At 36.4% G+C, this 26,238-nt stretch overlaps 1 protein-coding gene across 2 annotated transcripts in view; it reads left to right on the forward strand.

The window, feature by feature from the left end:
- UNC79 (unc-79 homolog, NALCN channel complex subunit) overlaps positions 1 to 26,238 on the forward strand; it is a 221,191-nt gene that overhangs the window by 16,107 nt on the left and 178,846 nt on the right. For both annotated transcript variants that reach the window (XM_055088693.1, XM_055088694.1), the window contains 3 exons: positions 5,032 to 5,124; positions 12,001 to 12,056; positions 12,731 to 12,860. In XM_055088693.1, coding sequence (XP_054944668.1) covers positions 5,032 to 5,124; positions 12,001 to 12,056; positions 12,731 to 12,860 — 279 coding nt within the window. The remainder of the gene's footprint in view (positions 1 to 5,031; positions 5,125 to 12,000; positions 12,057 to 12,730; positions 12,861 to 26,238) is intronic.

Here is a 26,238-nt window from a genome sequence, read left to right on the forward strand (position 1 = left end):
AGAGCTTTATTATTGAATTGTGGGAAATGTTTTGGAATAGGAATCCAGAAGGGCTGAATTGTAGGCTGAATCTCTCAACCTTATCAAACTTTAGTTTCTTTAGCTGTAAATTTGTGAATAATCATAACCTCACTTGTCTACATCACAATGTTTGTTGTGAAGACCATGACATAACATATGGGAATGACCTTTGAATATTGTCTGATGTTATACCAATGTATAACGCTCAGTCAAATAACAGACACGTCAAATCCCATTGCAACTAATTCCAATATTCTGCTCAAAATCACGTGTTGTCCTGAAATTTTATCATCTTAAATATTGCTTGAAGTAATAACGGGCCATCTGCTGAGGCTCGGGATTTTTTTCCCCCTAGAGTGTGTTGTATAATAACAGTAATTGTTATGTCAGGTTTTGATCTCATAGAACCTGATAGAGCACCTCTGCGGTGTTGATGGGCAACCCTGTCTCTATGAATTTTTATTAATCTACCAAAATCTGCACATATTTTAATGCTACATAGACTTCAGGTTCATGGTGTCTTAGTCCTCCCTTTATGTTGAACTGATATGACCTTCTGACAGCACAGGTATCTTATTATGCTCAAACCCTATCTCATGGAACACAGTTACCTCTGCTTACACAAACAGAGGCCACTTGTTAATCCAGGCAGCACAGGAAATGGTTCTGTCATATGGTAGAACTGGCATCAGAATGTTTTTCTTCTTCCCAGGTGATTCCCTTACCTTTACCCCTTAACAAGGTATAAGACTAGAGGGGTTTATTTAAATATATTTCAATTCAGACCACTTCTTACCACTGTCTCTCATCTGCAGCAGACCAATAGCTTCCGAGCTGGTCTCCATGCTTCTACTCTTAGCCCTCCTACAGCCTGCTCTCCACCAAAAAGCCAGAGCTATCCTCCAAACATGTGAGTCAGATCATGTCACTTCCCTCTTCAAAAACGTGTGATAGCCTCCCATCACTCCTGCAAATCAAATTCCACACCCTTCCGTGGCCCACCAGGCCCTCTGCCTTGTGATGTGGGCCCTGCTTATCTTACTCCCTCATCACCTGTGTCTGCTAATGTTCACTCTGCTCTGTCCATATTGGCCTTTCTGCAGTTTCATAAAGGCACCAAGCTTTTGCTTTTCCTCTGTGTCACAAGCCCTTCGTGCAAATGGTCACATGATTTGCTTCCTCACTCCCTTCAGGTCTCAGCTCAAGTATCACAGTCTTCCCAGAGGCCCGTCCTTACTCTCAATCCAAAATAGGGCCTTCCATTGCTTTCTACGTATTCCCTTGCCCTGCTTTATATTTCTTCACAGGTATTTGTTTCCCTGTTCCTCTGGAATAGTGCTGTCCACAGAACTTTCTGCAATGATGGAAATGTTATATAAAGAATAGCCGCGGGCTTCCCTGGTGGCGCAGTGCTTGAGAATCCGCCTGCCGATACAGGGGACACAGGTTCGTGCCCCGGTCCGGGAAGATCCCACATGCCGCGGAGCGGCTGGGCCCGTGAGCCATGGCTGCTGAGCCTGTGCGTCCGGAGCCTGCGCTCCGCAACGGGAGAGGCCACAGCAGTGAGAGGCCCGCATACCGGGGGAAAAAAAAAAAAAAAAAAAAGAATAGCCGCTAGCCACATGTGGCAACTGAACACTTGAAAATGTATCTAGTGAGAGAGAGGAACTGAATTTTTAATTTAGTTTATTTTCATTAGTTTAAATTTAACCACATGTGGCTACTATATTGGATAGCACAGCTCTAGCATTTAAGCTTCATAAAGACAAAGACTTTCCTATCTTATTTATGGCTGTGTCTCAAGGGCCTAGAACAATGTCTGGATACTGAAAAAAAAAAAATCTGTGAATAAATAAGTGACTAGCACATTAGCTGTGAAGTCAAGTGACTTAGGCTGTAGTCCTAATAATTAGGTTCGTGTTCGCATGCAAAATTTGGTTTCTCTTTTATAAAATGGCTTTTCCCATATACTTTTTTTAAAAAATGAGAATCATATAAGAGCTATACATGATAACACGTTAGGAATTATAAAATGCAGAAACAGATTAAGAAATTGTTATTGTTCATAGAAGGGGAGGGGATGGTGGTAATGATTGTTTTGGTGGTGCTAGGAGGATCAGGGAATAGGTCTTAAAACTTAATTGTATTTTCTGAGCTCAACATTAAATGTCAAATTTTCTTATTTTGATTACTTCTCTGCTTCCTTCCATCATATGTAGCTTTGACCTTAGACACCCTCATGGGGACAAGCTGCACATCTGTTTGCCTCGAGCCTTTTTAACAAGATTCAATAAATGATGTGTGCCTCTGCATGTTTATTAAATTAGAATTGTGGTGATTTTGTTCAGTCTGTTAGAAAGCTATGAAAATGCAAGGTGCTGTCTGTTATAGAAATATTGGAGTCAGTTTCTGAGGGCTGGAGCCACGGGAGCACTCTTGGCTTTGTGGCTGACCATTCTTGAGGGAGAGCGTAGATTTGTAGGGGTAGGGGGGACATTCAGAGGTCACCGAGCCATTTGTCCTGTTCTCCAAATAAACTTCATCTAACTCATCTGAGACATTCGGGCATCTCTCCCATTTTAAAAAAAAATATTTATTTATTTATTTATTTATTTATTTATTTTGGCTGCACCGGGTCTTAGCTGCAGCACACGGGATCTTTTAGTTGCAGCATACGAACTCCTAGCTGTGGCATGCATGCGGGATCCAGTTCCCCAACCAGGGATCAAACTCGGGCCCACTGCACTGGGCGTGCGGAGTCCCACGCACTGGACCACCAGGGAAGTCCCATCTCTCCCATTATTAAAGACCTCCAGGCACAGTGCTTCTCAGCCTACCTTAATAAGTAGTTTTCATTTTTTAGAAACACTTATAGTTTAAAAGTTTGAAACGAGTTTAAACAAAGGTGAAAACACTCGTCCCAAAAGGAATGGATATAGTATACATATAATTATTTTTCCTTGCGTATGTCGAAGACCACACTTTCTTTTGCTTTTTTCCCCCCTTAAAGAAAGAACACAAGGGCATGCAATTATTCCTCCCACACTTGGACACCTTACTGAGTATTTCCTTTCTTGTTCTCATTCCTGTAGTAGTACTTCTCAAATGCAGCTCCAAGGCCCACTTGGTCAGAATCACTTGATGTCCTTATTAAACATGTAGCTTTCCTGCTTCCAAACTGATTGAGTTAGACTCTCTAGGTATGGGGCCCCGGAAGCTGAATTTGAACCACCTCCCTGTCTAAACTCTGAGAGAAACTGAATCTTGTTCTTTAGGATTTGGCGCAAAGATTTTTTTCCTTGATTAATCGTATTTGATTAATCAGCTTTAACATCTAAGAGCAGTGAGCTGATCGTCACATCTTTGTATAATAACTAATTCTTATTTATATTATATAACCAAACTAATTTATGTACCTGAATATCACCTGCTTAGTGGGTTAGCAGCAGCCCAGCAGTAAGTTATTAATAAAAGCAAACTCGGGTAAATGGAACTTAATTGTAGATCTGTTTTATTTGTTTGTTTGTTTCTGTAAAGCTATTGTAAAGGCCACTGTCCCTTGCGGTGCTCAGTTTTTTACGTTAAAAAGAAGAATCATGTTAAATTTTTTTTTGTCTTCTCTACTTTACTATACAACAAACCTTTTATTAGTGCTTTAATGATTCTTTTATACCTGTGTTTTATTATAAGTTACCTTATTCTTGTTGGTTGTAGGTGAGATACTATTCCCACACATTGCACTTTAATACTTTAAAATAAAGCAGATTTTAGGGTTATCTGCTTTTTTCTTGTTGTCTATGTTGACGGTCTTCTGCAGGATGTGTTGGAAATTGAAAGTTGACGTTTTGAGGGTGTTATAGTTACTGTTTACTGTTCTGTTCATTCTTTCTTGACAATTTGCTACAGGAGCCCAACTGTAAGGAGAGGTTTCTGTTCTTCCTGCAATTATCCTGAGAAAAGGAATTCATTTTATATTTGAATCCTTGTAAAGTATTGTGGGCCCTCTCTCAGTTACTGTGTTTAGAATAATAAAGTACTCTGGGGACAACATATTACCCCGAATGACCTCCATCAGTGATAGTTCTGGATGCTTATAGAGGTTACCTGATACCCTCTATTAAAAAAGAAAGAGAAAGAAAGTTAATACAGTATTGGATGTCATCCTAAACAAGCCACTTAAAGATGTCTCTTAAAAAAAAAAAAGATGTCTCTTAAAAGCAGTATGTAAGTGGTTATCACATGAAGGTCACAATTATACGGCTAAAAGATGAATTTTGAAGAAACCAACTGGCTTTTGTGATTGAATACTGCAGGATAGGATAAAATGTCCAGCAACAGCATTATTCACAGATTCAAAAAGTGCTGTATTTCAAACAACTCAGGTGGATGTGAAGATGGTAAGCTCTGGAAAACTAAAAAAGTGATTGTCATGGTGATTAAGATGCTGATGATGAAGTTACATGTGAAGGTTTGAATAAAATTGTTTAATGATAGGTGAGAGTTGAAAATAATTTTAAAATTGATATAACTAAATGCATATGGTACCCATTAAAAGTAGACTCTTTCATCTGCATCTCTTAAAGTTAATACATTCAAGTCGTGTTCAAAAACGTTTTATTTTTACCTTCTTATTTGGATAACCTTCAACATGCCTTATATTTGGGTACATGGAGGATTCTGTTTTTTCTTTCTTTTCTACCTAGATATAAACATCTTGGAAACAGAGATCACATTTAAGTACAATCCTGATAAAACGATTACATTACATTCTGGCATTACTCCTGCTCCTTGAAGATTCTCCCTAAATGTGCCTATGATAATGACTACTGGAGCGTTTGTATGCTGGGACAAATTTGTGGTTTTATTTCTGCAAAACTTATACTGATTTTTTTTTTCAAGTTTCTTCTCAGCTCTCATGCTCTATGCAAAGTAGCAACTAAATATAAATGTACAAATATATAAATATATATATAAATAAATTGTGTCTAATCAAAAAAATTTTGGTTTCAGTGGGCTCCTCAAGGAGAGAAGGTGTTCCTGCCCACGTTAATCTCTCCGCATCATCCATGCTAATGATTGCGATGCAGTACACATCCAATCCAGGTAAGTGGAAATTTGGATGGCTTCACTAGTTCCAAACCAATAATTAAATAAGACATCAAATAAGCAAGCTAGAAATTCTCATGTGAGAAGAACTTCTCTTGGTAAATAGAAACCGGAGATGTGTTAGAAAACAGACTTTCAAATTGAAATAAATTTCCTTTGCCTCTTGCTATTAGCAGTAATCTTGCTGACTAGTGATATTTTTAGATTTCTTTTTTTTTTTTTTTTTTGCATTACGCGGGCCTCTCACTGCTGTGTCCTCTCCCGTAATCTTGCTGACTAGTGATATTTTTAGATTTCTTTTTTTTTTTTTTTTTGCATTACGCGGGCCTCTCACTGCTGTGTCCTCTCCCGTTGCGGAGCACAGGCTCCGGTCGCGCAGGCTCAGCGGCCATGGCTCACGGGCCCAGCCGCTCCGCGGCACGTGGGACCCTCCCAGACTGGGGCACGAACCCGCGTCCCCTGCATTGGCAGGCGGACTCTCAACCACTGAGCCACCAGGGAAGCCCTAGATATTTTTATCTAGTGATATTTTTAGTGATATTTTTAGAATGTCTGAGAACACAATTTTAGAACACTGACTGGAAATTGCTTGAATATAAATATATAGAAATAATTAAATTAGAAATATAAAAATCACCTGCAATTCTAACAACTAAAGATAACCCCTGGGAATATTTTGTGAATTCGCTACTCTAAGACCGCATGAATATCCTTGCACATAAATCGTTTGTTACATTCCCACTAATTATACGTGAAAGTACATTGTAACCTGTCATTGAGTGTTATTATAACATTTGTATAGAGATGGACAGATAAAAAGTAATATGTCATTTTGATCTGTGTTTTTTCAATTTCTAGTAATGTGGGACAGATTTAATCTGATACATTCTGTTGGATTTCCATTCATCAGTGTAATTGCAGATGAACTTTGGGAAACTGACCTAAAAGGGGGCTGACTGTTGGAGTCACATGCTAAGATATGAACTCAGTTTTTATTTTCATTTGGAAAGTAAACAAATTTGGTGGCCCTGTTTTCAGCCTTCTGCTTAATTACGTAATGAATAATAATTGAGTTTTTGACTCAGCATAAGGAAAACAATTTTTTTTCATTTAAAATCTTAATGCTTCTTAGCCTGGAGTATCATCCTTTAAATATGAAATTCCTTATGATTATTATGTGCATTTAATTAAAATGTATATTTTGGGGGAAGTTATACCTCGTGTCTCACTCTGGCTTAAAGAATCCTCATAATGTCATTTATATTTATTAGATTTTATGTCCTGAAAAAAACCCCTTCACATAGAATCTAGTTAGTTAACTAAAGTCTCATCATCAGGGTTTGGTCCTAATTTCGAAGTTGGGAGACAGTAGAGCAGGTTGGGTAGAATCGTGTGCTTTGAGGTTAAGGGTATGTGGGTTCATATCTGAGCTCAGCGCAGATTGCCAGGTAGCTTAACCTTGAGCAAGTTCTTTAACTCCCCTAAGACCAAGTTCCCTCATCTATAAAATGGAAATTCTTCCTGTAGTACCTTAAAATGTTGTTGTGAGGATTTAATGGCTTAAGTGTGTGTGAAGTGCTTCCTTAGCATAGTGATTTGACACATCATAAGCACTGCTCAGTAAACAGCAACACGGATCTCTACAATCTGCCATTGTCTTCTTGGAGTTGAACGTTTCATTGGGAAACCACTGTGCTCAAATACTTCTCTTATTTCTTAATCTGTATCTTCATCTGTTCATGGGGGAACGTGTATAGCCAGCTATTCTATACTAAGAATGACATTTGAGACCCCCAAATTAATCTTGTGTTGGGGGAAACGTAAGAAGTGAGGTGCTATCCACCAGGGGACTCTCTGAGATCAAGCGGGTAGGGCATCATTATCCTTTGAACTTTTACTGGGGGAGACAGCAAGTGGCAGCCTGGTCCTTGTAGCTGATTGTGTATCAAGGATAGAGCAGGGTTCTTGCTCAGGTACCCGGAATTCATTGTGTAACTCCTGTGTACATGGCTCCATGCTAGGCATTGTGAAAACCACCCTGAAATGTAAGATATGATGCTTGCTATGGAGCTTATGTCTCATTGGGAAGATTAGGCATGTTTACATAAGTCATTAATTTACAATGTAAAGTAGTATGTAAAAAGTACCAAATAAATTCTATAGACTGTATTAATTCATCAGAGAAGAGAACTCTATGGGTTGAAATGATCAGGAAAGGCTTTGTGCCACTTGAGCAAGGAATGGGTCTTAAAATACGGATAGAATTTTGATTGGTAAGGTAAGTGGGGCATTCCGGGAGGGGAAGCAATTTATTTATTTATTTATTTTTTTGTTAATTTTCGTTGGAGTATAGTTGCTTTGCAGTGTTATGTTACCTTCTACTACTGCACAGCAAAATGAGTCAGCCATACATATACATACATCCCCTCCATTTAGGACACTACAGTGCATTAAGTAGAGTTCCCTGTTCTATACAGTATGTTCCCATCAGTTGTCTATTTTATACATAGTATCAATAGTGTATATGAGTCAATCCCAATCTCCCAATTCATCCCACCCCCACCCCTTTCCCCCTTGGTATCCATTTGTTCTCTACGTCTGTGTCTCTGTTTCTGCTTGGCAATTAAGGTCATCTATACCATTTTTCTGGATTCCACATATATGTGTTAACATACAATATTTGTTTTTCTCTTTCTGACTTACTTCACTCTGTATGACACTCTCTAGGTCCATCCACGTCTCTGTAAGTGACCCAGTTTTGTTCCTTTTTACGACTGAGTGATATTCCATTGTATATGTGTTCCACATCTTCTTTATACGTTCCTCTGTTGATGGACATTTAGGTTGCTTCCATGACCTGGCTATTGTAAATAGTGCTACAATGAACATTGGGGTGCATGTGTCTTGGCTGTATCAATTTACATTCCCACCAACAGCGTAAGAGGGTTCCCTTTTCTCCACACCCTCTCCAGCATTTATTGTTTGTAGATTTTTTGATGATGACCATTCTGACCGGTGTGAGGTGATACCTCATTGTAGTTTTGATTGCATTTCTCTAATAATTAGTGATGTTGAGCATCTTTTCATGTGTTTGTTGGCCATCTGTATGTCTTCTTTGGAGAAATGTCTATTTAGGTCGTCTGCCCATTTTTTGATTGGGTTGTTTGTTTTTTTAATGTTGAGCTGCATGAGGTGCTTGTATATTTTGGAGATTAGTCCTCTGTCAGTTGCTTTGTTTGCAAATATCTTCTCCCATTCTGAGGGTTGTCTCTTCATCTTGTTTGTGGTTTCCTTTGCTGTGCAAAAGCTTTTAAGTTTCATTAGGTCCCATGAGTTTATTTTTTGTTTTTATTTTCATTACTCTAGGAGGTGGGTCAAAAAAGATCTTGCTGCGATTTATGTCAAAGAGTGTTCTGCCTATGTTTTCCTCTAAGAGTTTTATAGTGTCTGGCCTTACATTTAGGTCTTTAACCCATTTGGAGTTTATTTTTGTGTATGGTGTTAGGGAGTGTTCTAATTTCATTCTTCTACATGTAGCTGTCCAGTTTTCCCAGCACCACTTATTGAAGAGGCTGTCTTTTCTCCATTGTATATTTTTGAGGAGGGGAAGCAGTTTAAATAAAGGGACTCTCTAGGTCTGTTCATGGGCAGTCAGTGGACTCCTCTGAGCAAGGTTCGTGTAGCAAACATATGGAGAATAGCAGACACCGTGTAAGGGAAAGTACCCCGGAGCATCTGTGCTTGAGAACTCAGTCATGGCTTCACAAAGTTCCAAGTCTAGAGGACCATTTATATACTCAACAAACAGTTACTGAGTATCTGCTATGTGCCAGGCACTGGGAACACCATAATTAGTAAAATAGAACCGACCCCTTTCCTCTCTTCTTAAAGCTTATCGTGTGGTGGAAGGAGAAGACATTAATCAAATAATTGTAACAGCAAATGCCCAGTTTCAATTGTGACAAGTTCTTTGAAAGATGTACATTGTGCTATGATGAGACCCTATAAAAGGGGATTTTTCTTTTATTGAAGAGGTCAGGGAGGGCTTTTCTGGGAATATAACCTTTGGTCTGAGGACTGATGGATGAGTAGCATTAACAAGGCCTATCAGGGAGTGGAGGTTTCCAGGCAGAGGAATCTCATATGTCAGAAGGGAGCCTGGCAAGCAGGTGGGACTGAAAGGTCATTGTAGCTGGAGCTCAGAGTGAGGGCTGCCTGGTGTGAGATGAGACTGTAGACTTCTGCAGGCCAGAACATGCAGGATGTCGTGGGCTCTGGGAGTCCTGCGTTTATCCCAAGTCTAATGGAAAAGTGCTGAAGGACTTTGAGTGGTGGTGTGTGTGTTACCCGAGCTGCAGTTGAGAATGGATTAAGAAGGAGCCAGAGTGGATACAGATTGACCCATGAGGAGGCCATTGCATTTGTCTAGGCATGTAAAAGTCAGGGTTGATTGAGGCCAAGAAAAGTGGATACATCTGAGAGCTATTTAGGAAGTAAAACTGATAGGGTGTGGTGGTGTATTGGATATGGTTGCATTCTGGCTTCTGAACTGGGTGCATGGTGGTTCCGTTCACTGCAAAAAGAGACACTGGAAGAGGAAGACCAGGTTTCTAAGGGAAGATCATGAGGTCTACTTTGGACATGTTATGTTAGAAGTGTCTTTGAAGCCGCATGGCACAGGGAGATCAGCTCCATGGTTTGTGACCACCTAGAGGGGTGGGATAGGGAGGGTGGGAGGGAGGGAGATGCAAGAGGGAAGAGATATGGGGATATATGTATATGTATAACTGATTCACTTTGTTGTAAAGCAGAAACTAACACACCATTGTAAAGCAATTATACTCCAATAAAGATGTTAAAAAAAAAGTGTCTTTGAGACATTTGAGAGGAGATGATATACCTTAGACTAATACAATGTCATATGTCAATTATATCTTAATAAAACTGTGGAAAAAAATCACACATAACCTCAGTAATAGTTCTACATATCCAAAACACAAAAATGGAAATAAATCAGGTTTTTTCAGAAAAAAGAGGTAATAGTAATAGGAAGTTGTATTATGAACTCAGAACTGAGTTCTGGGCTAGATGTAATGAACTTTGAGCCCTCATGTAAGTGTCCAGTGCTATTCACTGAATTGCATATAGATGGTACCTGAAGTTGTACAGGCATACCTCCTTTCAGTGCACTTTGCTCTACTGTGCTTCACAGATATTGTGTTTTTTACAAATTGAAGTTTTGTGGCAACCCTGCATTGTCAGACAATGGTTAGCATTTTTTAGCAATGAAATATTTTAAAACTGAGGTGTACATTGGTTTTTTAAGATATATTGCTATTGCACACTTAATAGACTACTTAATATATACTTCATGGTTATATAAAGTATACATTAATATACTTAATGTTTGTATAGTGCAAACGTAACTGTTATATGCACGGAGAAACCAAAAAATTTGTATGATTCGCGTTATTGCAGTATTTGCTTTCTTGCTGTGATCTGGAATGGAACCTGCAATATCTCTGAGATATTGCTGTATATGAGTGTGACATTGCTTACAAGAGAGCATAGAATGAAAAGTGGATTTGACTTATGACCAGGCCTTCAGGAACTCCAACAGATACTGGCCCATTGGAAGAAGAAGTCTTGGAGATAGCTCCGCGGTGTCAGGGGCCTGACATGCCATCTTTGTGTTTCTCTTGAACTTCTCCTCATGTTTGCAAGATATGCCACAGTGGAGGTTATTATATTCTTACATAACTACATCTAAAACCAGGTTTCAAAAATATATCCTATCAAAAATAGGATCAGTCAGGGTAATCAGAGAAAGGTCTCCTGGTATGCCTCTTTCCTTCTGTCAAAGAGGAAAAATGAGTCTCAGAAGCTCCTCAGCAGATTCTTTCTTAGGTCTTGCTGGCCAGCACTGAGTCACATGGCCATCCCTAGCTGCAACAGAATCTGGGAAATTGTCTTGCTTGGCAGTCTGTGTACTGGGAGCTGAACAAGGAAGAAAGGGTTGTTGATAGCAGTTGAGTAGCAACAACAGTGTCTGCCACAGGTAATAGGAGAGGGTCAGTCATGAAGTCAAGGAAAGAGGGTGATCAGCAGTACTAAATGTTGCTGAAAGTCAAGTGGGAGGCAGACTGATAAATGTCCATAGAATTGGATGACATGGAGGTCATCGGTGACCAAAGTGAGACCTGCTTCAGTGCCATGATAGGGTTGGCAGATAGATTAGGGAAGGTATAAAACGGGTATCTAACTAAGGTGAAAGTATCTTTATTCCTCAAGTAAACATAGGCAAGTCAAAGGAGATTGCTGTTGTATAGCTTTTAAGGACTCCTCAACAAGACGGAGTTGGTGATAAAAGACTGCCATTCTAATCCATCAGTCTGTCACTTGCTATCTGTCCAACCTTGGGCAAGGTAGGAAACTAAACCTCACTCTTTTGACTGCAACATGGTGGTTATGAGATACATAATACATAAAGCTCTTAGCTCGGTACCTGGCACATAATGAACGCTCAATAAATGTAAACTTTTATTATGATCCTATTAGGCTGTTTTTTTCCCCGTGTAGTTCTTGATTACATTGATATAAGTTTATGTTGTAAAAGTATGATTACTAGGGAGTTTTCTTAATATTTCCTTTGTTAAGATGAATAAAATACTTCTCAAGGATCTTGGAATGAAGCTTGATAAAGTCAAGGGCTTATATGATTTTTGAAAGGCATGAATATGTGAAAATAAGTAATTTCTAATTTAATGATTAGAGTGAAAAGTCTAATATAATTTAGACTAATATAGTTTATTTTAAAGGATCTTTTGTCTGGTATTTACATTTCATGTTCAAATTATATTTTCTTCCTTACAGTATATCATTGTCAATTATTGGAATGCCTCATGAAATATAAACAAGAAGTCTGGAAAGTAAGTTTGGGGCCACATTAAACTCATAGTCACAAGTTCAATTTGTATAATGTAGTAAAAATTGTTTGCATATTAAAACTATTGTTTAGATCAAATTTATTGATGTCATATTATTTTGGTATGGTAGAACTTATAATCCTTTCCTTACTGGTTAATTATTTACCATTTAGAGCAGAAATGATACTTGAAGAACACAGTGGCTTGACAGAAAATGTAGTTGGATATATCTTATTCTTGAAATTTAGCAAATACTATATTATGTGACAGTTTTACTTGATTTGAAATGTTGCTTGGGAAACTTCTTTCAAATAGGAGATGTGAATTATTAAGAAATATGTTTTAGTGAAATGATTTTAAAAATGCAGTATTTGGCAAACTGGCTTTATGCTATTCTAAAATCTTTCTTTCACGTTATTCTGAGGAGAGAAGAATTTGTTAAAAGATAGTGTACATCTGAACACTACTGGTGGGCTTATTTACAGGACCCATAAAAATAATAAAAAATATATTATAGTATGATTTAATCTGCAAAGCCCACCTGGATGATGAGAGTCCAGGGAAATTAACCACCTCAATCTCTCCATTAGAATTTTCACTGCTTTGGTAATATTGAATGAGCTACCTTTATTTTTATTTGATGATGCTAGTGAAAATATGCTTCTTGTCTCCTTTAGGATCTTTTGTATGTGATAGCCTATGGGCCTTCACAGGTGAAACCTCCAGCTGTGCAAATGCTGTTCCATTTCTGGCCCAATTTAAAACCTCCTGGGGCAATAAGCGAGTACAGGGGCTTACAGTACACAGGTAAGAGGAGAATAGCTCTGTGATGCCCCATCTTTATTTCTTCTGTGCCACGTTTGCCTCACTTACTTGTATTTTTTAATCTTGCTAGATTAAATTTACTGTGCCTTTAGACATTGTCATAAATCCCTTCTGAAACTAGGTGGTATAAAAATAAATTAATTAAAATTAATTTCAAAAGCTTTTATGACATCATAGCAAATCATGTTAAGTTCCAGTCCCATTGGCTGTACACCTGGCCTCTAGTCTTAACACTGCTAACGCTGATCACTGCAAAGGTGTGAGCAGTTAGTAATGCTGCAGATTGGTTCGGATTTAGCAAAATCCCAAGTGGCTAATTCTGCTCTGTTGAGAAGGCTTGGAGTGCTTTCAACATTACCAGTTCAGGCACTAAATAAAAATTAAATGACCCTGAAAGCCTAGGTAGGCATGAAGAGTCAACCATTGGTGAATACTGGTATAATTAATCACCAACAAGTAAACATTGAGTTTATTGTAAAGACATATATTTACCAAAAACCAAACAAACTAACCCTTATGTAGTTTATGTTTATATCTTATAAAATCAAAGAAGCAATCTGTGGCTAATGGAGTTTCTGATGCCCCTGACTACCCGCTCCCCCCACTTAATTGTATAATATTTTTCTGAAAATGGAAGAGATGGATATTTTGGCATAGCTTTTATTCAAGTTTTTGTGGAGTTGTATACTGATATTCTGAGAAAGTACTTTTTTCTTGGCACCACTCATCTTTCCAAAGGTGATTTGAGGTGGTTCAGAGGGGATTTAACATAATTCAGGTGTCTGTTTTATGTGCCTGATTAAAGCCAAGTGTTAGAGGTATTGATGGTCCTTGGTGGGCTTATTCTAAACTCAGAACAAATAATATTGGCCTTAGTGGTAACAATAGTATTAATTGAAATGATGAAGGTAGATAGTAGGTAATTAAAAAAAATGGAAATTGGTATCATTGATGCTTTATATCATTGCTAGTGGAGAATGTTTAAGCATTGCTGAGTGGATAATTTGAGTGTAAAAGCAAGAAGTTGGAAGCACTAATAAAATAAAAGGTGAAATGACAGAAATATTTGACACGAATCCCTTCTCAGTAGATCCCTGAAATAAGCGTTTATGTGATGTATGAATGGGTAACTAGTATCAAGTGAAATTTATTCATTTGATACATATTTGAAGAGTACTATAGGAAAGAGAAAGTATAGTGCTAGGCACTATACTTTGTGTTGATGATAGAAGAACTGACACAAAACCAGACCCCATGGAGCTTAATGCAGTCTAGATATGGAAATTCATTCATTTCCTCAACAAATATTTATGGAGCATCTACTATTAGCCAGACATTATCCTAAGCACTGGCGATACAGTGATAAAAAAACCAGGCTAAAACATTGGTGCGAATATTCCAGCTGGGGGAAAGACCAGGAAACTACCTGGCAGTGTAATAAGCACTAAGGTAGAGCAAAATACAGAGAGCTGTGGGAACACACAGGAAGGGCCTTTGAACTCACCCTGATGGTGGGCAAATTTGCGGAGGGTTAAGTTGTCAAGGAAAGTCCTCAAGTGTGTGACATGTAAGCTGATGCGTGAAAGATATACGCACGATAGAGTCATAAGGGGAGTGAATCATGAATGGCTAAAATGTGAGTTTGAGGCAGACGGAACTGCATGGGTTCAGACTTGGAGGCCGAAGATAGCATGATCGTATTTAGGAATGGGAAAAAGTCATATGCAGCCAGATAGTGGAGGGACAGGAGAAAAGGCAGAGAGAAGCAGAAAGTCTGACAGGGCCTGTGAAAGAGTGTGGATTTTATCCTAGCAGCAAAGTGAAACCATGCACAGGTTTTAAATGGAGAAACCGCATGATGAGATTTGCCTGTTCAGAGCATCTGAGAAGCCTGGCAAACTGACAGCCACTTCCATTTACCCCCTTGACCATACCCTCTTGGAAGGGCCAGCCAAACCTGTCTCCCCAGAATAGCTCAACCTATGCTTACTGAGATCAGAAGAGACGCTCTCATCTTCTCTTGGCTTATCTGAAGAAGATGTCTCTGTTTAAGGGCATTCATTCTCCAGTCCATTCTTGTACTCACACCTCCACACACTTCCATCCTTTCAGTGTGTCATTATGTGTCTGCTACCTGCCAGCCTCTGTCCAAGGCCCTGGGAAACAGCTCTCTTGGAACTCCCATGCTAGTCGACCATTGTTTTTGTGCAGGAAACAAGAGAACATGGAAAAAAATTAATCACTCTGGTCTATGTATTACTATTTATCCAACACTGGCTGTCTGTCTGACGTCATTCTAGCTGCTTATTATCTCATTTAGTACGTTAGCCTTCTCCTAGTTGAACAAAATTTATGGACCAAGCGCCATATTGGGTTTTATAGACATTTTTCTCAGTTAATTCTCACAAAAATCTTGAAGGGTAGTTTTCTTATTGCAATGTTACAGATGAAGCGTAGGACAGAGAGTTTAAGTAACAGCACTAAGTTCACACAGATAATAAAGGAACACAGCTTGAATTTGATCCTAGATCATCTTAATTGAAAACCCACATTGTTCTGTTCAGTTCAGTTCTGTAATTAAACTTTAGCTGGAGCACTAGAAATTTTCTGCAATGCTTTCGACAATGAAATATGCACTAAAGGGTATCTTTGGTATTTAGATGGCATTAAAACCCTAAATATTCTCAATAAAAAAATTATGTGGAGGTAGAATTTTATGGACTTGGAAGCTCAAAGATGAAATGCTTTCTTAGGGACCAACAACACTGTATGTTTTCCCAGTGATTTATTTCCTTTTTAAAAGGTAAATTTTATTTTTTATAAAAGGAAAATTTGCTTCTAGAAAAATTATAGAAATATGAAAGAAAGAAAAAATACTGACTAGAAATGACCATTATTAACATTTTGGTATATTTCCCTCCAGTTTTTTTGATGAGCATTTTAAAATACAATAGAGGTCATATTGTATATAATTATACAAAGTTACCCCCCTCCTTACTGTGACATTTTTCAAATACAGAAAAGTTTAAAGAGTAACACTATGAACACACATATAGCCACCTAGATTTAATAATTGTTAGTAATTCACCATAATTTTAACTATACATATATGTATTTAATTTATTTATTGCTTTCAAAGCATAATAACATGGGAATATTTACAGCTCATATGAAGATGATGATCAAATTGTGAGGATTTGGTAATCTATAATGTTTGCTTCTTTTGAGTTTATTAGTATTTATCAACAACAAAAACTACCCCAATTATTTTGGTCATTAAATACAAGTCTTAAAGATACAAAAATTACAAGTTTCTTGGGAATGAAATAGCCATTATATTGTTCTATAAAGCTCTGCTGTGGGGGAGAAAGAAATTATTTAGCAATTTTCTTGCTACAGTGTGCCAATAGTACATAATTTAGCCTTTGTTAACAAAGATGAACACAATTTATTGTGTAGTTTCCATCTGAATTAGAGGACAAAAATGTGGCACAAGATATAGTTTTCCAAGACCGAGATTGTGGCAAAAGTAGATCGAGAATGACTTAAGATAGCACTACAAGGTTAAACTTTGGTCTAGTCTATCAGATATCTAACTCTACATTAGTAGAGTTGGATTCTTGAGTTGTATACAAGTTAAAAATACAAGAAGGCCTACCAGTACTTTTATGTCCTAACTTCCTCCTCATTGACTTCTTATTTATCTTTTTATTGTATTGATTTTATGTCCACATAATTTAAAATGTTTTAAACCATTTTATTGGTGCATTATAGACATGTAAAAAAATACAAATTTTAAGTATATGTGGAACACCTCCCACCATGTTTACTACCATGATTACCTTCTCCTTCTGTCCCACAGGTAACCACTAGCCTGACTTCTTTTTTTTTTGGAAAGGAAAGTTTGCTTTATTTTGGATGCCGGCACACAGGGGGTTGGCGGGGGGGACTCCTGTCCAAAGGCCGACTCCCTCCCTCCCACACCCCCCCCCACCCCGCCCCGCCAACAGTCAATGGGCAAAGAGCTTTTATAGATGGAGGGAGGGGGCTACATGCAGAAACAGAACAGTCAGCTCTGACAGTCATCTTGAAATTGGTTGTTGGTGGTCTGACCAGCATCATCTTGATTGTCTAAGTACAGTTAATCTTCAGTTCCGGGGTTGGTTTGTTCCCATTTCTTTGATAGCCTGACTCCTAACATCAGAGATTATTCTTGCCTAGTTTTAAATTTTATATAAATGGAATCACACATTATTTGTGTGTGTGTACCGGTGTGTCTGTGTGTGTGTGATTTATCCGTGGGTTGAGCATAACTGCACTTTGTTCATTTTTATTGCTATATATATATATATATATATATATATATATATATCAATATTTTACCAAATGTATGTATTACAGTTTATGTATCCATTTTACTATTAATGGATATTTGGGTTGTTCACACTTTTTGGCTCTTACAAATAATGCTGCCATGAACATCCTTCCCCATATCTTTTGGTACACACATGAACACATGTCTGCTAGATATATGCCTAGGGTAGAATTATTGGATCAGAGGGTTTGAATCTATCCAGTTTTAATGGATAATGGCAAACAGTTTTCCAAAACCAGTAATGGTTGTATTAGTTTGTACTACCGTTAGTAGTGTATGAGAGTTCTTTTTGTCTATATTTCACATTTTGAGCAATACTTAATTTTATTTGTTTTCAAAATTGTAGTCATTTTCGAGGATTTGTAGAAGTGCCTTATTGTGCTTATAGTTTGCGTTTCCCTGATTACTAATGAGGTTGAACACTTTTTCATATATGTATTGGCCATTTGGATATCCTCTTTATATAATCTTTGTCAGTTATATATGTTACAAATATCTTTTTAAATTTTTTCTCTCTATGATGACTTTTGATTAACTGAGCTCCTTATTTTTAATGTAATCAAATTAGCAATCTTTTTCATTATATAAAGTGCTTTTTATATCCTAGGAAAATCTTTCCCTACTCCAAAATTATGACAATATTACTCATTATCTTATAGAATATTTGTTTTTTACATTTTACATTTAGATGTATCTGGGACTAATTTTCCTGTATGGTGTGAGGTAAGGGACAATTTTTTTTTTCCTCTTATGGATAGTCAGTCGACTCAGCATCATTTATTGAAAATATTGTCCTTTTGTTACTGCTCTGTAGTACCATTTTTGTCATGAATCAAGTGTCTATTTGAGGATGGCTCTGTCTGTGGATTCTTTATTTAGTTCTATTTGTGTATTTTTCCTTTTCACAATACTACACTGTCTGAATTAATGTACATTAATAATAAAATTTTATATCCTTCAGTGCAAGTCTTTCTACCTTGTTGTAATTGTAGATCTCTTGCTTGTCTCCCCTGCTTTCTCTTCTTCCTGTTCTTTCTTCTTCTCTTCCTCCTTCAAGGTTATTCCTAGCTATTTGCTAAGTTGAAGAGTTTGTCAAGTTAAACACACACAAACATACCTAAACAACTAGGATTTGATTGATAATTGCCTTGAATTTATAGATCAGTTTGGGGAACTGACATCTGTGTAATATTGAATCTTCTAGTCCATGTACATAGTATCTCTCTTCATTTATTTAGCCTTTCTTTAGTTTCCCTCAATGCTGTTTTGTAGTTTTCTGTGTAGATGTCTTGCCTATGTCTCATGCAGTGTGTTGCTAGGTATTTATTTATTTATTTTGATGTTATTGTCAATGATATATCTTTTAGAAATTACATTTTCTAACTCTTTTTGCTAGTATATAGACATGCAATTAATTCTAGTATATTGATCTTATATCCAGCAACCTTGATAAATCACTTTTTAATTCTAATAATGAATCTGTAGTTTTGTTTATTAAAAATTGTTCATGTGTGCAATTATATTATTGTTGAATGATAACAGTTTAATGTCTCCTTTTCAGTCCTTAAGGCTTTTATGTCTCTTGCCATGTTGTATGGGCTGAAACCTTCTATGCTATGCTGAGTTCTAAGTTCCTTCATGGTTTCCTCTTTGACCCATGGGTCATTTAGAAGGATGATGATTAATTACTAATCATATGGGGATTTTCGTATTGAAGTTTTATATTGATTTATAGCTTGATTCCTCTATAGTCAGGCAACATACTTTGTATTATTTCATTCCTCTGACAATTTTAACACTTTATTTAGGGCTGAGCTTATGGTCATTTTTGTAAACATTCCTGTGTACTTAAAAAGAACTCGTAATTGGCAGTTGTTTGATACTGTGTTCTATATAAATCTATCAATTAAATAAAATTTGTTAATTGTGTAGTCCAAATATTTTATATCCTTATTGCATTTTTGTATATTTCTTCCATCAGTTACTAAGAGTAGAATGTTAAACTCTCCCACTGATGATTGTGGACTTGTGTATTTCTCCTTGTAGTTATGTCAGTATTTGCTGTATAAGTTTGGAGGCTGTTTTATTAGGTGTGGACAAATTTAGAATACACTATCTTCCTGGTGAATTGAAACTTTTATCATTATGAAATGCATGCCTTTATTTCTAGTAATGCTTTTTTTAATATTAAAATCTACTTTGTTTTATTCTAATATAGCTACACTAGCTTTCATGAGTGTGTGTGTAGTATAAATTTTCCCACCCTTTTGTTTTCAGCTTTTTAAGATTTGTATATTTATTTCATGTGTGTCTTGTAAGTAGCATATAGTTCTATTTTTTAAACTCAGTTTTCATGGTCTTTGTCTTTTAATTGAAACACTTAGTCCATATATATGCAATGTAATTGCTAGGATATTTGAAATCCACCATTTTCTATTTCTCCTGCCTTTTCTCTCTTTTTGCCTATTTTGCACTAATTGAGTATATGTAAATATTTCATCTTTGTCCTGGTGAGTTATTCAATTTAAACATTAATTTTAAACATTACCCTAGAGATTACAGTAGTCCCCCCTTATCCATGGTTTTGCTTTCCATGGTTTTGGCTACCCACGGTCAACTGCAGTCCGAAAATATTAAATGGAAAATTTCAGGAATAATTCATAAGTTTAAAATTGTGTGCTGTGTTGAATGGTATGATGAAATCTCACATCCTCCTGCAGTGTCCCACCTGGGATTCCCAACCATAGACATCATATTCTCCTGACATCCAATCATCAGCATCATCATGGCTTGATAATCCAGGATCACCGCAAGCGGAAGATCCATCTTCTGATGTATTGTCAGAAGGTCAATGGTAGTCTAACACTACAACACAATTCCTATGTCATTCATCTCAATTCATCTCATCATGTAGGCATTTTAATCTCACATTATCTTAAGAAGGGTGAGTACAGTACAATAAGATATTTTGAGAGGGAGAGACCACATTCACATAACTTTTATTACAGTATATTGTTATAATTGTTCTACTTCATTATTAGTTATTATTGTTTTTTTTAACATCTTTATTGGAGTATAACTGTTTTACAATGGTGTGTTAGTTTCTGCTTTTTTTTTTTAACATCTTTATTGGAGTATAACTGTTTTACGGTGGTGATTAGTTATTATTGTTAATCTTTTATTTCTGTGTAATATTGAATCTTCTAGTCCATGTACATAGTATCTCTCTTCATTTATTTAGCCTTTCTTTAGTTTCCCTCAATGCTGTTTTGTAGTTTTCTGTGTAGATGTCTTGCCTATGTCTCATGCAGTGTGTTGCTAGGTATTTATTTATTTATTTTGATGTTATTGTCAATGATATATCTTTTAGAAATTACATTTTCTAACTCTTTTTGCTAGTATATAGACATGCAATTAATTCTAGTATATTGATCTTATATCCAGCAACCTTGATAAATCACTTTTTAATTCTAATAATGAATCTGTAGTTTTGTTTATTAAAAATTGTTCATGTGTGCAATTATATTATTGTTGAATGATAACAGTTTAATGTCTCCTTTTCAGTCCTTAAGGCTTTTATGTCTCTTGCCATGTTGTATGGGCTGAAACCTTCTATGCTATGCTGAGTTCTAAGTTCCTTCATGGTTTCCTCTTTGACCCATGGGTCATTTAGAAGGATGATGATTAATTACTAATCATATGGGGATTTTCGTATTGAAGTTTTATATTGATTTATAGCTTGATTCCTCTATAGTCAGGCAACATACTTTGTATTATTTCATTCCTCTGACAATTTTAACACTTTATTTAGGGCTGAGCTTATGGTCATTTTTGTAAACATTCCTGTGTACTTAAAAAGAACTCGTAATTGGCAGTTGTTTGATACTGTGTTCTATATAAATCTATCAATTAAATAAAATTTGTTAATTGTGTAGTCCAAATATTTTATATCCTTATTGCATTTTTGTATATTTCTTCCATCAGTTACTAAGAGTAGAATGTTAAACTCTCCCACTGATGATTGTGGACTTGTGTATTTCTCCTTGTAGTTATGTCAGTATTTGCTGTATAAGTTTGGAGGCTGTTTTATTAGGTGTGGACAAATTTAGAATACACTATCTTCCTGGTGAATTGAAACTTTTATCATTATGAAATGCATGCCTTTATTTCTAGTAATGCTTTTTTTAATATTAAAATCTACTTTGTTTTATTCTAATATAGCTACACTAGCTTTCATGAGTGTGTGTGTAGTATAAATTTTCCCACCCTTTTGTTTTCAGCTTTTTAAGATTTGTATATTTATTTCATGTGTGTCTTGTAAGTAGCATATAGTTCTATTTTTTAAACTCAGTTTTCATGGTCTTTGTCTTTTAATTGAAACACTTAGTCCATATATATGCAATGTAATTGCTAGGATATTTGAAATCCACCATTTTCTATTTCTCCTGCCTTTTCTCTCTTTTTGCCTATTTTGCACTAATTGAGTATATGTAAATATTTCATCTTTGTCCTGGTGAGTTATTCAATTTAAACATTAATTTTAAACATTACCCTAGAGATTACAGTAGTCCCCCCTTATCCATGGTTTTGCTTTCCATGGTTTTGGCTACCCACGGTCAACTGCAGTCCGAAAATATTAAATGGAAAATTTCAGGAATAATTCATAAGTTTAAAATTGTGTGCTGTGTTGAATGGTATGATGAAATCTCACATCCTCCTGCAGTGTCCCACCTGGGATTCCCAACCATAGACATCATATTCTCCTGACATCCAATCATCAGCATCATCATGGCTTGATAATCCAGGATCACCGCAAGCGGAAGATCCATCTTCTGATGTATTGTCAGAAGGTCAATGGTAGTCTAACACTACAACACAATTCCTATGTCATTCATCTCAATTCATCTCATCATGTAGGCATTTTAATCTCACATTATCTTAAGAAGGGTGAGTACAGTACAATAAGATATTTTGAGAGGGAGAGACCACATTCACATAACTTTTATTACAGTATATTGTTATAATTGTTCTACTTCATTATTAGTTATTATTGTTTTTTTTAACATCTTTATTGGAGTATAACTGTTTTACAATGGTGTGTTAGTTTCTGCTTTTTTTTTTTAACATCTTTATTGGAGTATAACTGTTTTACGGTGGTGATTAGTTATTATTGTTAATCTTTTATTGTGCCTAATTTTTTTAAAACAAATTTATTTATTTTATTTATTTATTTTTGGCTGCTTTGGGTCTTTGTTGCTGCATGCGGGCTTTCCCAGTTGCAGCGAGCAGGGGCTACTCTTCGTTGTGGTGTGCAGGCTTCTCATTGCAGTGGCTTCTCTTGTGGTGCACAGGCTCTAGGTGTGCAGCACATGGGCTCAGTAGTTGTGGCTCGCGGGCTCTAGAGCACAGGCTCAGTAGTTGTGGCTCATGGGCTTAGTTGCTCCGTGGCATGTGGGATCTTCCCGGACCAGGGATCGAAGCTGTGTCCCCTGCATCAGCAAGTGGATTCTCAACCACTGCGCCACCAGGGAAGCCCTGCACCTAATTTATAAATTAAACTTGATCACAGATATATATGTATAGGAAAATCATACTATACACAGGGTTCAGTAGTATCCATGGTTTCAGGCATCTGTTGGGGGTCTTGGAACGTATCTCCTATAGATAAGGGGGGGTGGATTACCATACACCATGCATTTTTGACTTGTCAGTGTCCAGTATAAAATAGTACTTTTACCTTTTTCTGTAAAATGGCAGATTTTAACTTCTTTTACACACTCCTGACCTTCATGCTATGCTGTTATGCTCTTTCTATTTTTAATAATTACACAAAACATAATTATTATTGTTCTTTGCAGTCAGTATTCATTAGATTTTTTCTTGCTCTTTTCCCTTTTTATATCTATAAGCTCCCATCTAGGATTTAATATTTTTCCTTAATAATATCCTTCTGTATTTCCTTTAGTGCCTTTCTACTGGGGATACATGTTCTCAGTTAGTGTTTGTCTGAAAATGTCTTTGTTTTGGCTTGATTTCTTAAAGATATTTTCTCAGTGTATAGAATTCTAGATTGGCATTTTCTTTCAGTACTTTGAAGGTATTTAATGATCTTTTTGTTTTCATTGTTTCTGTTGAGCTGTCAGTTTTTGCTCTTTTTAAAATTGAAGTATAGTTGATTTACAATACTGTGTTAGTTTCAGGTGTACAGCAAAATGATTCAGTTTCATATATATATGTATATGCATACATATATATTATTTTTCAGTTTCTTTGCCATTATAGGTTATTACAAGATAATGAATATAGTCCCCTGTGCTATACAGTAAATCCTTGTTGTTTATCCATTTTGTATATAGTAATGTGTATCTGTTCATCGTATCCTCCTACTTTATCGCTCTCCCACCTTTCCCCTTTGGTAACCATAAGTTTGTTTTCTATGTCTGTGAGTCTGTTTCTGTTTTGTAAATATGTTCGCTTATGCTGTTTTTTAGAGTCCATGTATAAGTGATAACATATATTTGTCTTTCTCTGTCTGACTTACTTCACTTAGTATGATAATCTCTAGGTCCATCCATGTTGCTGCAAATGACAATATTTCATTCTTTTTTATGACTAATATTCCATAACATATATTTGTCTTTCTCTGTCTGACTTACTTCACTTAGTATGATAATCTCTAGGTCCATCCATGTTGCTGCAAATGACAATATTTCATTCTTTTTTATGACTAATATTCCATTGTATATATATACCACATCTTTATCCATTCATCTGTTGATGGACACTTAGATTGCTTCCGTGTCTTGGCTATTATAAATACTGCTGCTATGAACATTGGGGTGCATGTATCTTTCCAAATTAGGGTTTTTGTTTTTTTCTGGATATATGCCCAGGAGTAGGATTGCTGGATCATATGGTAACTCTATTTTTAGTTTTTTAAGGAACCTCCATACTGTTTTCCATAGTGGCTGTACTAATTTACATTCCCACCAACAGTGTAGGAGGGTTCCCTTTTCGCCACACCCTCTCCAGCATTTTTCATCTGTAGACTTTTCGATGGTGGCCATTCTGACTGGTGTGAGGGGATACTTCATTGTAGCTTTGATTTGCATTTCTCTAATTTTAGCGATGTTGAGCACCTTTTCATGTGCCTGTTGGCCATCTGTATGTCTTCTTTGGAGAAATGTCTATTTAGGTCTGCCCATTTTTTGATTGGGTTTTTTCTTTTTTATTGAGCTGTGTGAGCTGTTTGTGTATTTTGGAAATTAAGCCCTTGTCAGTCACTTCATTTGCAAATAATTTCTCCCATTCTGTAAATTCTCTTTCATTTTATTTATGATTTCTTTCATTGTGCAAAAGCTTATAAGTTTGATTAGGTTCCATTTGTTTATGTTTTCTTTTCTTTCTTTTGCCTTGGAGGATTGATTTAAGAAAATATTGCTACAATTTATGTCAGAGAATGTTTTGCCTGTGTTCTCGTCCAGGAGCTTTATGGTGTCATGTCTTATATTTAAGTCTTTAAGCCATTTTGAGTTTATTTTTTTGTACAGTATGAGGGAGTGTTCTAACTTCACTGATTTACATGTGGCTGTTCAGCTTTCCCAACACCACTTGCTGAAGAGACTGTCTTTTCTCCATTGCCTCCTTTGTGGAAGATTAATTGACCCTAGGTGTTTGGGTTTATTTCTGGGCTCTCTATTCTGTTCCAGTGACCTATATGTCTGTTTTTGTGCCAACATTTGTGCCAACACAATGCTCTTTTGATCACTGTAGCTTTGTAGTATTGTCTGAAGTCTGGAAGGGTTATGCGTCCAGCTTTGTTATTTTTCCTCAGGATTGCTTTGGCAATTCTGGGTCTTTTGTGGTTCCATATAAATTTTAGGATTATTTCTTCTAGTTCTGTGAAAAAGATCACGAGTAATTTGATAGGGTTCACATTAAATCTGTAAATTGCTTTGGGTAGTATGGCCATTTTAACTATATTTATTCTTCCAATCCAGGAGCATGGGATATCTTTCCATTTCCTTGAATCATCTTCAATTTCCTTTATCAATGTTTTACAGTTCTCAGTGTATAAGTCTTACACCTGCTTGGTTAGATTTATTCCTAGGTGTTTTTTTTTTTTTTTGGATGAGATTTAAATGGGTTTTTAAAAAAACTTTCTCTTTCTGATATTTCATTGCTAATGTAAAGAAATGCAACAGATTTCTGTATGTTAATCTTGTATCCTGCTACCTTGATGAATTCATTTATCAGTTCTAATAGTTTTTGTGTTGAATCTTTAGGGTTTTCTGTATAGAGTATCATGTTGTCTGCATATAATGACAATGTTACCTCTTCCCTTCTGATTTGGATACGTTTTATTTCTTTTTCTTGTCTGATTGCTATGGCTAGGACTTCCAATACTATCTTGAATAGAGTGGTGAGAGTGGGCGTCCTTGTCTCGTTCCAGAATTTGGTGAGAAGTCTTTTAGCTTTTCACCACTGAGTATTATGTTGGCTGTGGATTTGTCATAAATGGCTTTTTTAATGTTGAGATATGTTCCCTCTCTACTCACTTTGGGAAGAGTTTTTATCATGAATGGAAGTTGAGTTTTATCAAATGCATTTTCTGCATCTATTGAGATGATCACGTGGTTTTTGTCTTTTGTTGATGTGGTGTATCACACTGATTGATTTGCATATATTGAATCATCCTTGAGACCCTGGGATGAATCCAACTTGATCATGTTGTATGATCCTTTTTATATGTTCTCGGATTCAGTTTGCAAATATTTTGTTGAGGATTTTTGTATCTTTGTTCATCAAAGATATTGGCCTGTAATTTTTTTTGGTAGTGTCTCTGTCTTGTTTTGGTATCAGAGTGATGGTGGATTCATAGAGTGACTTTGGGAGTGTTCCCTCGTTTTCATTCTTTTGGGAGAGTTTGAGAAGCATAGGTATAAGTTCTTCTTTGTATGTTTGATAGAATCCCCCAATGAAGCA

The sequence above is a fragment of the Physeter macrocephalus genome, chromosome 11 (assembly GCF_002837175.3).
Source record: "Physeter macrocephalus isolate SW-GA chromosome 11, ASM283717v5, whole genome shotgun sequence".
NCBI classification, from domain to species: Eukaryota; Metazoa; Chordata; class Mammalia; order Artiodactyla; family Physeteridae; genus Physeter; species Physeter macrocephalus.